A 14,438-nucleotide genomic window follows, 5' to 3' on the forward strand; every position below is an offset into this window, starting at 1 on the left:
GACTACTTCCATCCTATCTCTACCAGCCTTCCCACAACCTCAGCTCACATTCCCCCTTGGCCGATGCCAACAGGGATCTCCCTGGCTGGCTGGCCAGAAAGTCCTCCTTTCTGGCCAAGGATGATGGACACAATGAATGGGGGTGGGGGGTTCCCTGCCACTGAGGGGGAGGTCTGTCCTTACTCTTGTCCCTGGAGATACTGTCTGAGTCAAAGCTCTAGGGTCTGGGGGGATGGGGAGTGGGGAGAGGTGACTCATGACCCAGCATCAGAACTTTCTCCTCACCCATTTCTGAGAGGATGATCCTAAGTGGGTCCATGACACTAAATGGGGAGGGGGGGTGGAGTGCTGGGCAAGTCCTCTAACTCCAATCACCAAGGGGAAACCCATTCTAGCCCAAAAAGAGGCTTCTGTACTTCTAGGCCAGAGTGACAGAGGAAGGCACTTCTTAGGAAAACCTTCTTTTCATGACCAGATAATCCCATTGCCTCTATTTCCATGTTATTATCTAGTTTCCTGCCCCCTACCCAAATACACTCCTCCTACCCCACAGGGTTCTGACTCTGACACAGATGATTCATAGTTGGACTTAACCAACTTGTCCAGAGACCTCCAGCAATATTAGACTTCTGTTCCCAATTCCAACCCCTCCACTACACCTCAGTTTCCCCAATTTGCCTCTTAGTCACCTCTCCTCCCCCCCTCCATCTAAGACTTCATCCCCACCTGTGACTCAGCTCAGATATGGGGGGGGGGGGTAGAAAAGGGAGGGGGCCAGAAGGGGGGAGGAGAAGGCCCCATGATACTCCCCATTTTCCTTATTCTCCCCCATCTCCGACCTTGACAGAGGAGCAGATTTGGGGAGCAGTGTCCTAATGACAAATCTTTGCTCCTCTGGCTGGGGGTGGGGGGGGTCAGATTGGCGTGAGAGTAGGAGGAGGGACTTGGGGAAGACCCCTCTCCGGTTCCCCTTCCCTTCAGAGCCTCCAGGCTACTGAGGGGGTAGGCGGGGCCTCCTCTGGTCCCCCTCCCCGCCCCTGCCCCCACCCCGCGCAGGCCGGCCCCGCCGGCCGGCATTCCTGGGAGGCCGGCGCTCTGACGTGAGCCTGGGGAGGGGGGCCCCCCCGCGGCCCAGGGGCTTCTTAAACCCCCCGCCCTCGTTCCGGCCCTGCATTTCCAGAGCACCGCTCAGCCCGCCCCCCCAGAGGGAGAGAGAGAGAGAGAAAGAGACTCAGGCTCAGCGAGAGGCAGGCGTGGAAGAGGTGAGGAAAGGAGAGTCCGAGCCCAGCCTGACCGACCGCGCTCCCGAGAGAGCGACACAAGTTTGCTAAGTGAAGAGGAGGCAGGAGCTCCCAGGACCGCTAGCCAGAGCCCGCAGCGGACACTGCCCCTAGCCCAGCCCGGGCCCGGCCACCCCTGCCCCGCCGAGCCGGCTCCGGACCCCGTCCACCGGCATCAGAAGGCGCTAACCGCCGCCCGAAGCCCTGCCCTCCCGACCCAGGCTCCGGACTCCCGACAGCTCGTCGAAGCCCCTTCCCCAGACTCCGCCCGAACCCCGAAGCGATCATGATGAATAACAGTAACTACCCCGAGGGCTTGGGCGAGGAGATGGAGGAGATGCCGTCCACGGAGAAGGACCTGGCCGAGGACGCGCCGTGGAAGAAGATCCAGCAGAACACCTTCACCCGCTGGTGTAACGAGCATTTGAAGTGCGTGGGCAAGCGCCTGGGGGACCTGCAGAGGGACCTGAGCGACGGCCTGCGCCTCATCGCCCTGCTCGAGGTGCTGAGCCAGAAGCGCATGTACCGCAAGTTCCACCCGCGCCCCAACTTTCGCCAGATGAAACTCGAAAACGTGTCCGTGGCCTTGGAGTTCTTGGAGCGAGAGCACATCAAGCTCGTGTCCATCGGTCAGTACCTGGGGAGGACTGGTCGGGACGGGACGGGACAGGGTGGGGAAAGAAGGGGCCTGGGCCGCCTGTGCCCACGCGGGGGTGGGACGGCTCGAGGACGGAGGCAGAACCTTGTCCAGGCCCTAGTGCAGGGTGGTGTCCACGCGCGGAGTGCGAGAAGGGGGACCTTGGGGCTTTCCATTGGCCGGTGGAAAGAGCCTGGGGGAGGAGCCTTCTCTGGTGGAACCTACTGGGCTCGGACCCAGTGGCCATTGGGAGAGCCCCTGGGGTTTGGGGGAGGGCGGGATAGTCGGGGAACCCTGGTGGGGAAGTGGGGCGAAGGAGGATTCAGCTGCTAGCGCAGAGAAAGTCCCTGGCATCCCTGTCTCACACCCGCTGACACACTCCTACCCACACCAGCCCAAAGGCACAGTACTTTTTCCTCCAGTCACAGACACACACCCATTAGCTACCCAGGAAAGGGATACACCAACATGTGCCTCGCCCCTTCCTCTCCCTCCCTCCCATTCCCTGCACATCGCAGCCTGGCACCTGCACCTGCCTTCACTGTCTCCCTTCAAAGCCCTCTCTGCCCTCCATGCCAGATCCTTGCTAGCAGATCCAACAGTTCTGGGATCTTTTTGTCCTCAGTTTCCCCTTCCTGTCCCTCTCTTTGGTGTTTTTGTGGTCACTAAAACAGTAAGTTTTAAGTGTAGGGTTTAGGGGAGACCAGGAGGCAGGATATGAGCCACTGCCCTTGTTGGCCTGCCATTGTTAGGAGTGATCTGTGACGGGATGATGAGGTTGCTTCCAAGAGTTCCTTTTAAATGAGGGGAAGGTGTTAGGGGCTGGGGGTAGCCTTGTGGTACTGAAGGAAGCAATGACATCTTCTCCCTCCTCTTGTCCCCCATTCGAGGCATGTGCCTGGCAGCTGGGCCCAGCCCCTGGGGGCCTTTCCGGGGCGGGGGGGGAAGAGGGTAGGACCCAGCCTTTGAAACCTAAAAAGGCACTGAGTGAACATAGGAAACATTAACCCCTGCCTGTCCTTACTCTTCCTCTCCCTACCTAAGAAGGGTCTTCGTATCAGATCCATTCTCCTTTCCTACCCACACCCCCCCCCCCCAAGCAAAGGGCAGGAAACAAGGGAGGAGTCCCCACATACAGAGAAGGGAGAGTATAAACGTTAGTGTAACCAAAGCCTGAAGTTGTGTGTGAGGAGGGAGGGTTGAGGCACAAGGATCACAGCTGGAAGTGTGTGTGTGTGTGTGTGTGTGTGTGTGTGTGTGTGTGTGTGTGTGTTTGGTGGGGGGGAGAGAACCAGTAACATCTGCCTGGAACTTTAGAGGAGCTCTGAGAAAGCAGAATTCCCTTCTCCTGGTTTCTATCAGGACAGGGCTGTGTGGGGGAAGGGAAAGGGGAGGGAGAGAGGAAGGAAAGGGCAGTGGCAGAACTAGGGAGCTGTGGATGTGATTTGAGTAAGATTAGGGTTATGGAGAACTCATACCTTATGATCTGCTGTTTCAAAAGGACGAATGTCTCTATCAGTTAAAAATAAGGAGCCTCCCCCCCATCAGGGTGCTCTCCACAGTTCCATGGAGCCCAGAATGTTTACATATATGGAAGATAGTAGTGTGTGATGGGGTCTCTACACTAGAGATAGGGATAGCTAGGGGCCTGAAAGGGTGAATTCTTCATAGTGGGAGGTAAGGAGAGACATTCCCACTTAATCCTGCTGTCTGTTGTGTCCTCCCTTGAGCCACTACTAACACTGGGCCTGCCTGAATTAGCAGCTGAGGTCAGCATGGGGCCCCTTGTCCTGTCCAGTCCCCTCCCTGGACTTCACGAGCTCCTTCCCCAATGACCTACGTCCCCCTACCCCACCCCCACTGCCTGCCCCAGACTGGAAATAGCATGGCCTGGTTGTGACACAGCAAATGTCTCTGAGTTTTCCAGAAGGACAGGCCATGTTGGAGCAGGGGTGAGGGTGGGGGTAGAGGAAGAAGAGGGATGCCACTGAGGCAGGGGATACAGGGAATTTAAAAGCTTATGGGTGAGTGGGGAGTGTAGAGAAGACCAGAAGAGTCTGGAACAAGTAGGGTTATGAAGGGTAGAAGGAACCACCTCAAAAATACCTGACCTGAGGGGTGGGATTAATCGAAGAAAGAGCAGCGTTGAAGTTTCAGTGAATAGGTTGAAAGCAGATGGTGGGGTTACGGGCATGTACGATAGCTGAGCAGAGCTTATGAGTGGGTAGGGTCCTGCTCTTCAGAAACTCATACTGCATCTATCTGGAGATAGAAATTATTCCCCAAACTCTCAGCCTCATCCACCACCTCCAACCCCCATCCAGGGGCCTCATCCTCCCTGACCTCATCTCTCTCCACATCTCCACAAAAAAGTTTTCAGCCCCAACAGCCTTCACAGACTTCACAGACTGAGCCTCCCATGGGTGGAGAGAGCTCACAGAAGACTGGGGAGGGGATGAGCTGGTGTTAGAGGGAAAAGGAGGAGCTGATTTGGGCAACAGGGAGGAGAGGAGGATCAAGAAAGAGAACTTTTGCTTCCTGTGGGGAAGGAGGAGAGCTGTTCACTGTCTGGGCCAAGTGGCTCTCACACATCTATGAGATAAGATGTCAGCAATGCAGCTCCAGGGGTTAGGAGGGAGGGAGGGGAGAGAACCATTGACAACCAAAGGGTCTGCCCAGCTGTGAACAGATGTGAAGAGTTGACTTTCTGCCCTCTGGCGCTATTCTGCCAACTCTTGTCAACCTCTTTCCTGCCCACTTGAGTGTGGGGGGAAACCCTGACACCAGGGTAGGGACCTGACTCAGCTTTTTCCTGTTGGCACTGCTGACCCGAGATGTCTCTGCCTGGGTATCAGAAACTAGAGTGCTCTGCTTTTTCCTTTATCCCATGTCTTTGAGGGAGTGAAGGCCCAAGAAGTGTCGCTCTTTCTTCCTGGTACTCTTAGCCAGGCGTTGATCCTGTTGTCTCTGGGCAAGGGAGATTTGGAGCTAGACCCCACTCCCCAGGCCTGGATAGAGGTAAAGAGAAGGAACGGTGTAGAGGGATTTCAGGCGAGGCTAAAGGTGATGTTGTCCCCTTCCTGCCTTCACCTCCGTTCCCCCTCCCCCAGGACCTGTGAACAAAGAGTCTAGTGAGCCAACCTTGTCTCTCAGCTGTTCCCCAGTTGCCATTCCTTCTCTCAGAGCCAACAGCTGGGGGGTGGGGGTGGGAAGAGGGAGCAGAGAGGGGGGACATGAGGGAGTGGCAGCTGTCCCAATACCTCCCTCAGCTCATCCTTTTCCCTTCTCTCTTGCTATTGAGGGTGGGTGGGGCTGAGATCTCAAAGCAGGCTGAGACAGAGAAGAAAGGGGGCCATTTGTTGATGGAACTCATCTGACTTTTATGGGGAGTGGATGTGTTTGGGAGAGGCCTGTGTGTAGGAGCCAGGTAGAGAGGGAGATTGGGAACAATCGAGAAGAATCTTGCTTTCTTAGTTAACGGTCGACTGGTTCCCTGCCCCCAGCCCTCTCCCTAGCCCATGGCTAACTTCAATGTCTGGCCTGGTGCCGGTTGCTGGGGGAGACAAGTTTTCCTTCCCAGCCACCAGGACCCATCTCGGCCCCTACCCCCAGCTGTAACATCTCCTTCCCCCCAGGGGGCATCCCCTCCCCTTCTCATTCTGTCTTTATGTGTGCAAACACTGGCATTCCAAGGGAAATGTGGGCTGCTTCCTATGAGATTCTTAGGGTTCCTACCCCACCCTCATGAGGGTGTCAGAAGTGTGAGTTTCTGCAACACTTGTATGTGTGTTTGTGTCTGTTGTATGAGAGAGAGGAGAGACTGAGAACAGGCTGGGGGAGTGAGTGTGTCATGGAATCCAAGAGCTGCCAAACTATTGTGCTGTAGAGTCCAGGGGCCAGGGGAAAAGGGTGGGGGGAGGGGAACTGATGGGGAAGGAAGGATGAATCAGTGAAAGGAGTATGTGGAGGGGTGGGGGAAGGTGAGGAGATGAGACCAGAGAGAATAAGCCCAAGAGAGTGAAAACTTTCTCTGGGCCTCTCCTCAGAGCATGAGGGGGCATCCCCAGGCCTCCCATAGTTTTTTCAAAGGTAGGGAAGGAAGGGGAGGGGTCTTTCCAGTCCTGTAGCACTCCTGTCTTCCTTTTTTGCCACGGCTGATTCCTAGTCAGGAAAAGAAAGGGGGTAGAAAGTTGGGGCTATTCAGAAAAAAAGTCTCAGTGTTATTTCTTATCCATGCCCCTCTCTGCCCCCAGTGATTACTGTAAACAGTCTTGGCTACCCCTTCCCCCCCCCCCCCCCCCCCCCCCCCTGCTAAAAAAAAAAAAGCCATTCCTCAGGAAGCTGACAGGTTTCTGGCCTATGTCTGCCTTCATGAACAAGCAGGGTTTCAGGGAAACAGCGTCCAGTTGTGATCGGCACTTGAATATCCTTGGATGGGATTGGGGGAGGGGGATTATTTGGTTATTAGAACAAACCTAGTCTTCTCTAATCCAGGCAGGGAAGTTATAACTTTTTATTGTACAGAAAACTGGGGAGGGGGGTTGGATGAAGGGGACTTTCTGAGACTAAGATGCTCCCAAGCCACAAACTTGTGTCCTCTTCCTAGCTAGTGCATAAGAAATTCAACTGGCTTACACATTCGCCCCCACCCCAAACATGAGAGAATTCAGTTCTTTCTTGTTCCTCACTCCCCGCTTCTCTGGCTCCAAAGACTTTTTTACTTGTTCAGGGTATATTTTGGTCACAGCCAGAATCAGTTTCAACCCTTCCTCTCTCACGAATTTTGGGGGACAAGGCAGGGACCAACCCAGTCCAGCTAGCTGTTTCAGCCTCTCTGCCTCAATGACACCATTGCTCACAAATTTGGGCCCTGGCTCAAGTATTTGTCCCTTTCCTTGAAGCATCTCTAGGAACAGCTGGTACTGACCCTGGGCCCCTTTTTAGGGGTTGGGGGAGCAAGGGGAATTAAAGACAAGGATGGAGCCAACAATCCAATCAAACTAACGTTCTCTATTTCCCATCTTTGCATGAGCTACCCCCAGTATCTAGAATTCACTTCTCTTCATTTCCACAGTCTCTCAGTTGGTTCAAGCTTCACCTTCTACACAAAGGTCTCTTAATTTTTCTAACATTCCCAACTGCCGGGCCCTCTTTCCCCAACCACCTTGTATTTCATTTCTGGGTATATTCACACATAAAAAAAATACACACACACATTTGTAGACAGTGTCCTAGTGGATAAAGAGCTGGCATTAAAGCCAGAGAGACTTGGGCTCAGGTCCCACCCTTGATACAACTGACTGTGTGACTCTGGACAAGTCACTTAACCTCTCAATGCTCTAAGATTATAAAGTACAGAAAAGGTGTTGATTTACATTAGTGATCTATACACAATCAAGAGTTCATATATATGTGTAAGGACCAGAGCAGTGCATGTTGTATACACGTAAGCACACACATATGAACATATATGTCTATATAACCACATATACACTCATGTTATCTCCTCTAATGGAATGTAAACTCTTTGAGAACAGGGACTTTTTCCGTGCTTTACCTTAGAATGTCTAGCACCTTGCATATTACCTGGCACAAAGTAGGTTTTTAATAAATACTTGTTGAGCTATCAGTGAGATGTGTGCTTCGAGGAAAGATTCTGGGAAGGCTGCAGAGGGAATGACTTCTCTTGTGACACTTCTCCCCACAGATAGCAAGGCTATTGTGGATGGGAACTTGAAGCTGATCCTGGGTCTTATCTGGACCCTGATCCTGCACTACTCCATCTCCATGCCCATGTGGGAGGATGAGGATGATGAAGATGCTCGAAAACAGACCCCCAAGCAACGGTTACTTGGCTGGATTCAGAATAAGGTGCCCCAGCTGCCCATCACCAACTTCAACAAAGACTGGCAGGATGGCAAGGCCCTGGGGGCCCTGGTGGACAACTGTGCCCCAGGTAAGAGATTCATGTGACTATGAGGAGAATTTTGAGGAAGCCGTCATTCTATGATAACATAGAATCTGGATGTATTGGCAGGGGGGAGAGTTGGGAAGTATGAGTCCTTTATCAGGGAGCTCTTTAACATTATGGAATGAGAATTGATCAGCTGGTCTCCATAATCAGAACTCACCTAGGTTTCTCTATATAACACTTTCCTCTCCTTACTATTCTCTGGTGTAAGTATGGTGATTCCCATTTTGCAGTAGAAAAACTGAGGGTTAGAGATGTTGTCATTTTCCCATGTTCACGTGGGTCACAGGGTTCACAGATGGCAGAGTTGGGACTTGGTTAAACCCATGTCTATGTAGTCTAAGGTCAGTGTTCTTTTTACTTTCTATCTATAATAGGCAGAAGATGGAAGGAAACAGGACAGGGATTATAGAAAGAAGGCTGCAAGTTAGACCCAAGGAAGCATTTTCTTTCTAGCAGCCAGAGAAATGAAACACTGAAACTATTAAAGAAGGGGGGTTGTGGGATCTCTATCCTAGAATTCCTTTGATAGTGGGGTGACTAGTCTTAGATCATTAATGTAGAACTGGAAGGGGCCTTAGAGGCCTTCTAGTCCAAACTTTTCATTGTACAAATGAGGTAACTGAGGACAAGGGAGAAGTGAGTTTAAGTGGCTTAGTCAAGTCACTTTGAAAAAAATCTAGTAGATTTTCATCAATGTAGGGAACTCTCAGTGTGGACCCTCCCTTCACCAATGCAGATTTTCAACTTGTCTGTCCCTTGAGTCTTGGAGAGTGGTCCAGCAGTGGGGGTGGGTAGACTGGGAGATTAAGTGATTTGTCCCTGGTCAGAGGCAGGACCCTGACCCCAAGACTGAACTTTGTCCATTATACCATGTTGCCTCTTGCTAACAAACATACAAATAGAAAATATCAGAGCCAGGATTCAAACCCAAGTAGCCTGTCAGAGTATGATTTATTCCCTCCAAGAATCCCTATAGATGTGTGTGGGAGGGAATCTTCTATTACAATGAAAGCAGCACTTTCATTACATAGCTAGGAGTAGAACCCCTTTACCACTCCCCCGTCCCCCCCTACCACTGCACTTCTATCCTATAATAGGGGGCAGCTGAGCAGAGATAGGGAAGATCAAAACCAATAAGGACCTAGGGGAATACACAATATCATTTGTGAGTTAAGCCAAGTTTATCTTCTACTGTCCCAATCAAGCAAGGAAATTTTTTTTTGGGGGGGGGGGGGGTTAGTATATGGTACATCTGCTGTCCCCTAGTGGTCAATCATGGTGCTGCAGTCCCCAGAGGCTCTTCTATCCTTTGTAGAATCCTTCATCAATCTCTATTTCCCAGGAGCAGGAGATGGAGATGGAGAGAGATAGAGAGAGATTGGGGGGGGGGAAGGAGAGGGGGGGGGAGGGAGAGAGAGAGAGAGAGAGAGAGAGAGAGAGAGAGAGAGAGAGAGAGCAGGGGACTGAGTGCTCGGCAGTCCTACAGTCTGGAGAAGCATTCCCAGCTGTTGATACACTGCCTGAAGCTGCTCCTGCCAACAGTGAGCTCAGCGGCAGTGGCTTGTCATGGATTCTACGTTTTGGGCTGGCCCCTTCCCCTGCCCACTCTCAATCAACCACTCCTCTTCCCCTTTCCTTCCCAGCCAGCCCCAGATTAAGGCCTTCCCTCACACCTTCCTTTCTGCTCCCTGTCTCTTAGGAGAGACCTTGGGGAATGCCTCAGAGTCCCACCAAGCTAGAAATTAAGACTTCTTTGTGACTTCAACAGAGGATCTCTCACACCGCCCCCCCCCCATTATCCCTTTTAATGTCTTAGTTTCCTTGGAACACACAGTTGGAAATGGGGAGATGGTCTTACCATCCCACCAAGGATAGTATGTTAGGTGCTTAGAGATCTGAGGCAACAAGCTGAGCTGGTAGGGGGGGTATGTTTCTAGGATCAAAGTAGAAGCTGTGGCTGGGATTGGAATGCTGCCTTTTCTTGCCTTACCCTAGGGTCAACCTGAGTGTGTCAGGGGCTATTTCTAAGGATGGTAGGTAGCATTCTTGGGATTTCCTCTCCTAGAGTCTGGTATGGGGTCTGAACAGGCAGGAGGCTGGCGTGAGAGGCGCACTGGTACCAGGCAGAGTCAGCCTGGGGGCAGAAAGAACTCATTGTTGGCCTAAGTCAGAGCTGCCTGTGTTGGCTCCAACCTTGACTGTGCCTCTTTGGGTGGGGGCATCCTCAGGGTCTCTTCAGGAATCTGCTTAGGTAGAAATGTCTTGGGGAAGGGGGAAGGAGGTCTGTCCAGCTTTTCTGTAAGCAACTATCCTGGATTCTATATAGCTGGTTATATCCCAGCTCATCTTGACTTCCACATCTGTATAATAAGAAAGCTGGATTAGAAGCTGTCTAAAGTCTCTGCCAACTCTAATTCACCATTCTTTCCCCCTCCTCAGGCCTGTGTCCCAACTGGGAGGCGTGGGATCCCAACCAGCCAGTGGAAAATGCCCGAGAGGCGATGCAGCAAGCTGATGACTGGCTAGGGGTGCCACAGGTACTAGTATGGGGGAGCAAAAAGAGGGCATGGGGGAGAGGCTGGCATCAAGGTCAGGATGTGAGTACAAGTGGGGAGTGGATGGGCTGGTTGGAGAGGCCCTAGGGAAAGAGCTGCAGAGTCAGGGTGAGAGCTGTGACTCTCTTGGGAGACACATGACCAGGAGCAGAGGGTGAGGAGCTGGGACCTTGTAGGAGGGGGGGCTGTCTTGGTGGTGACCTCTCACATTTCCCATGGCAGGTGATTGCCCCTGAGGAGATCGTGGACCCCAATGTGGATGAGCACTCCGTCATGACCTACCTGTCCCAGTTCCCAAAGGCCAAGCTCAAACCTGGAGCCCCTGTTCGATCCAAGCAGTTGGATCCCAAGAAGGCCACAGCCTATGGACCTGGTATGTAGTCCTAGCCCCTGAGGGTTCCCTGCCCTGGCCCCATTACAGAGCTGTATGGAGGAAACATACCTCTGTCACTTAGAGATCTCCTGGGGCTCAGTCATACTTTGGGGATTCTTTCTGCCAGAGCTGTCTTCTTTCATCTGTCCTTCCCAATCCCCTTTCCCACAGGCATCGAGCCTCATGGGAACACAGTGCTTCAGCCAGCCCATTTCACTGTGCAAACGGTGGATGCAGGACTAGGGGAGGTACTCGTGTACATCGAAGACCCCGAAGGCCACACTGAAGAGGTATGGCAAAGGAAGGCTTTGGGAGAAGCAGGGGGCCTGAATAGCATCCAGCTGTCTGCTGGACTTAACTGCCATTTTGTGTAAACTATAGGAGATTGTTTCCATGTAACTCCATGTGTACCATAGGAGAGTTAGGGCAGGGTTTGAGTTAGTACCTGAATGCTTAATAATTCCTGTCCTCTCAACAGGCCAAAGTGGTTCCCAACAATGACAAGGACCGGACCTATGCTGTCTCCTATGTCCCCAAGGTGGCAGGGCTACACAAGGTATCTCCATAGATCGCCCCCTTGCCCCACCCTCCCACCCTTCTTTACTCCCTCAGCTCTATAACTGGTCATGTCTTAATATCCGTCTGCCAAACTCCATATTTCTTCCTGGTCTCCAGTGAAGGAGTGGGAAATGACCAAACCCAAAGTTTGACTAATTAACGAGCCTAGGATGTCTTTGGAGGAAAGTCCCTAGTGTTCCAGGAACTTCTTCTTGGCCCTAAGCTGTTTTACTTTTTCATTAATGGGTTGTATAAAGGAATAGAGTACATACTTGTTAGATTTGCAGATGATATGAAATTGGAAATATCTCTTGGTGACAATCACAAATGTGACTAATAGATCATACAGTTAATAAGTTAGATGAGTCAGGATTCAAAAAAGATCCCAAAAGGCTAGAACAGTGGGTTAAATCTAATTAGATTCCATTTAATAGAGATCAGTGTAAAATCCTAGATTTGAATTCAAATAATTAACTTCCACCAATATTGTCTGGGGGAGGTGTAGTGTAGCTAAGATAAGTATAGAAAAAGATCTGAGGGTATTAGTGGACCACAAGCTCAAGATAAGTTAACAGCCGCCCAAAATATAATAATAGTAATAATGCAATTTGGGGCTGCACTGAGAAATGTAGTGTGCAAGATCAGGAAGGTGATAGTCCTACTGGATGCACCCTGCCCTGATTGGACACCATCTTGGCACATTTTACTCAGATCTGGGCACCATGGTTTAAGGATACCAACAAACTGGAACACATACAAAGGAGGATAAGTTGGCGGTGGGGCTAGAGACCATGCCCTACTGGGGTTTACTGAAGGAATAAGGAATGTTCAGCCCAGAGAAGGGAAGATTTAGAAGGCTGTCTTCCCCCATCTGAAGTGCTGTAGCCTATAGAAGAAGCACTAGTCATGTTCTGTTTGGTCCCTGAGGGAAAAACTAGGGACAGTGAGTATGTGGGAGTTGTAGAGAGGCAGCTTTAGACTAGACGTAAGGAAACACTTCTTAGGGGCTTGTTGTTGTTCAGTCACATCTGACCCTTCATGACCCCATTTGGGGTTTTCTTGGCAAAGATACTGGAGTGGTTTGCCATTTCCTTCTTCAGATCTTTTTTACAAATAAGGAAACTGAGGCCAACAGGGTTAAGTGCCTTGTCCAGGGTCACACTGCTAGTAAATGTCTGAGGCTGGATTTGAACTCAGATCTTCCTGACTCCTGGGTGCTCTATCTGTGGTCCTGGGGCTGCCTAGAGATCCTTTCTAAGGGTTGGAGCCACCCACAGATGGAAGGGGCTGCCTCTGGAGGAATAGTGGAGTTGCCCTGTCTGGAGGTTTTCAAATGGAGACTGGATAACCCCTCGGGGTCGGGCATGTTTTCTTCATCGGGTCAGGTTCAGGTTGAGGTTGGAGTAGGTGCTTCCAGAGGTCTTTTTCAGTCTGTAATTCTGGGTGCCTGTTTCTCCCCCCCCACAATCTATAGAAGTGTCTGTGGCATTTAGTGTCACCATGCTCCCCTACTCTTTACTATCCCACCGTGAGCCTTTGACCTCTGACTTCCCAGGTGACAGTGCTCTTTGCCGGCCAAAATATCGAGCGCAGCCCCTTTGAGGTGAACGTGGGCATGGCCCTGGGTGATGCTAACAAGGTGTCAGCTCGAGGACCTGGACTGGAGCCAGTGGGCAATGTGGCCAACAAACCCACCTACTTTGATATTTACACTGCAGGTAGGGCATACTGGGGTCAGGGTGGGAGTGCCCCTGGCTGGCAGGGATTCTGCACTGCTGTGAGGGAGAGGAAAAGGAGAGGAAGGGAGAAGGGGAGGAAGAGAGATATGAAGGTCCCTGAGGTATCCCTGGCAGGGGAATTGAGGAAGGATGTGGACGAGAAGCAGTGAGGAATGTGAAGGTGGCCAGCTGCATGTTCTGTCAAACCTAGTTGTACCAGGAGCAAGTCAAGAAAGAGGAAGGTGGGGGGGGGGGGAGAGGGAGACACACAGAGACAGACAGACAGAGACAGAGACAGATAGAGAGACACACAGAGAGAGAGAGAGTGAGAGTGTGTGTTTGTAGGTGTTAGGAAGGGGGCAGGGTAGACTATCTAAAACCAGACTGATACCTGTGCCTTCCCTGACAGGGGCAGGAAATGGCGACGTTTCGGTGGTGATTGTTGACCCTCAGGGTCGGCGGGACACAGTGGAAGTGGCTTTAGAGGATAAGGGGGACAGCACCTTCCGCTGCACCTACCGGCCTGTCCTGGAGGGGCCCCACACAGTGCACGTGGCCTTTGCTGGGTCCCCCATCAGCCGAAGCCCATTCCCTGTTCATGTGGCTGAAGGTGAGCTCTTGTCCCCTCCCCCTTCTCCTGACCATCCCTGCTGGGGCCCGGGCAGAGCCCGTGGTTGCATATGAGATGGATAGATACTGTGTGTAGGAAGAGAGGTGTTGAACCTAAGGGTGCTTGTTGGACTCCTGGAAAGAGAAAGCAAAGAAAATCCCAGGTAGGGGGACTTAGGGCCCAAAAGAGGGTGGGTCGGTGAAGAGCCACATTTCGGAGCAGTTGAGCGGGGTAGCACTGTTTAGTGGACCCTACCTAGAGGGATCAAGGAGGACAGCTCCACACGGGGACTGGGGAGACACACCAGCATTGCTTACCAAGCTAGGACCCCCCCAGACTGGTGACACTCTATACTCATTCTTTCCCCTGCTCTCAGACCTCCTGATGCTGGTTACCCCCTCCATACCCATCATCCACAAGGCCAAGAAAGTACCACTACGTTAGTACTCACAAGCTAGTTCAGAGGTGGGACTCAGCTGGTCACCTTGTGGCATGGCCACAGCTGTCTGGCACTACCTGTGTTCCTTGGCATGACCTAAACTTTATGGGATTGCTTCCTTCCCCGGGTATTCCATGGCAAGATCTGAATTCTGTGTCATTCCCTGGGTTCTATGCCATACTGTGTGTTCTGTGGCAGGACCAGGCCCCCTTGCTAGTGCCCAATCTATGGAAGGATCAGGGCTCCTTACCAAAACCCATGATCTGTGGCAAAACTAGGGCTCCTTGCCAGTGC

General features: G+C 51.9%; 1 protein-coding gene across 2 annotated transcripts in view; it reads left to right on the plus strand.

Annotated features, from left to right (window-relative positions):
- The first annotated feature begins 1,148 nt into the window (after positions 1-1,148).
- The window catches only part of FLNC (filamin C), a 39,524-nt gene continuing 26,234 nt past the window's right edge, over positions 1,149-14,438 (plus strand). For both annotated transcript variants that reach the window (XM_069087156.1, XM_069087157.1), the window contains exons 1-8: positions 1,149-1,909; positions 7,625-7,873; positions 10,331-10,428; positions 10,669-10,819; positions 10,991-11,109; positions 11,298-11,375; positions 12,933-13,095; positions 13,505-13,705. In XM_069087156.1, coding sequence (XP_068943257.1) covers positions 1,567-1,909; positions 7,625-7,873; positions 10,331-10,428; positions 10,669-10,819; positions 10,991-11,109; positions 11,298-11,375; positions 12,933-13,095; positions 13,505-13,705 — 1,402 coding nt within the window. In that variant the 5' untranslated portion in view covers positions 1,149-1,566. The remainder of the gene's footprint in view (positions 1,910-7,624; positions 7,874-10,330; positions 10,429-10,668; positions 10,820-10,990; positions 11,110-11,297; positions 11,376-12,932; positions 13,096-13,504; positions 13,706-14,438) is intronic.

This window comes from Petaurus breviceps, unplaced genomic scaffold, assembly GCF_028583685.1.
Source record: "Petaurus breviceps papuanus isolate PSGF00001 unplaced genomic scaffold, PetGlider_PUasm1.0 181, whole genome shotgun sequence".
NCBI lineage: Eukaryota > Metazoa > Chordata > Mammalia > Diprotodontia > Petauridae > Petaurus > Petaurus breviceps.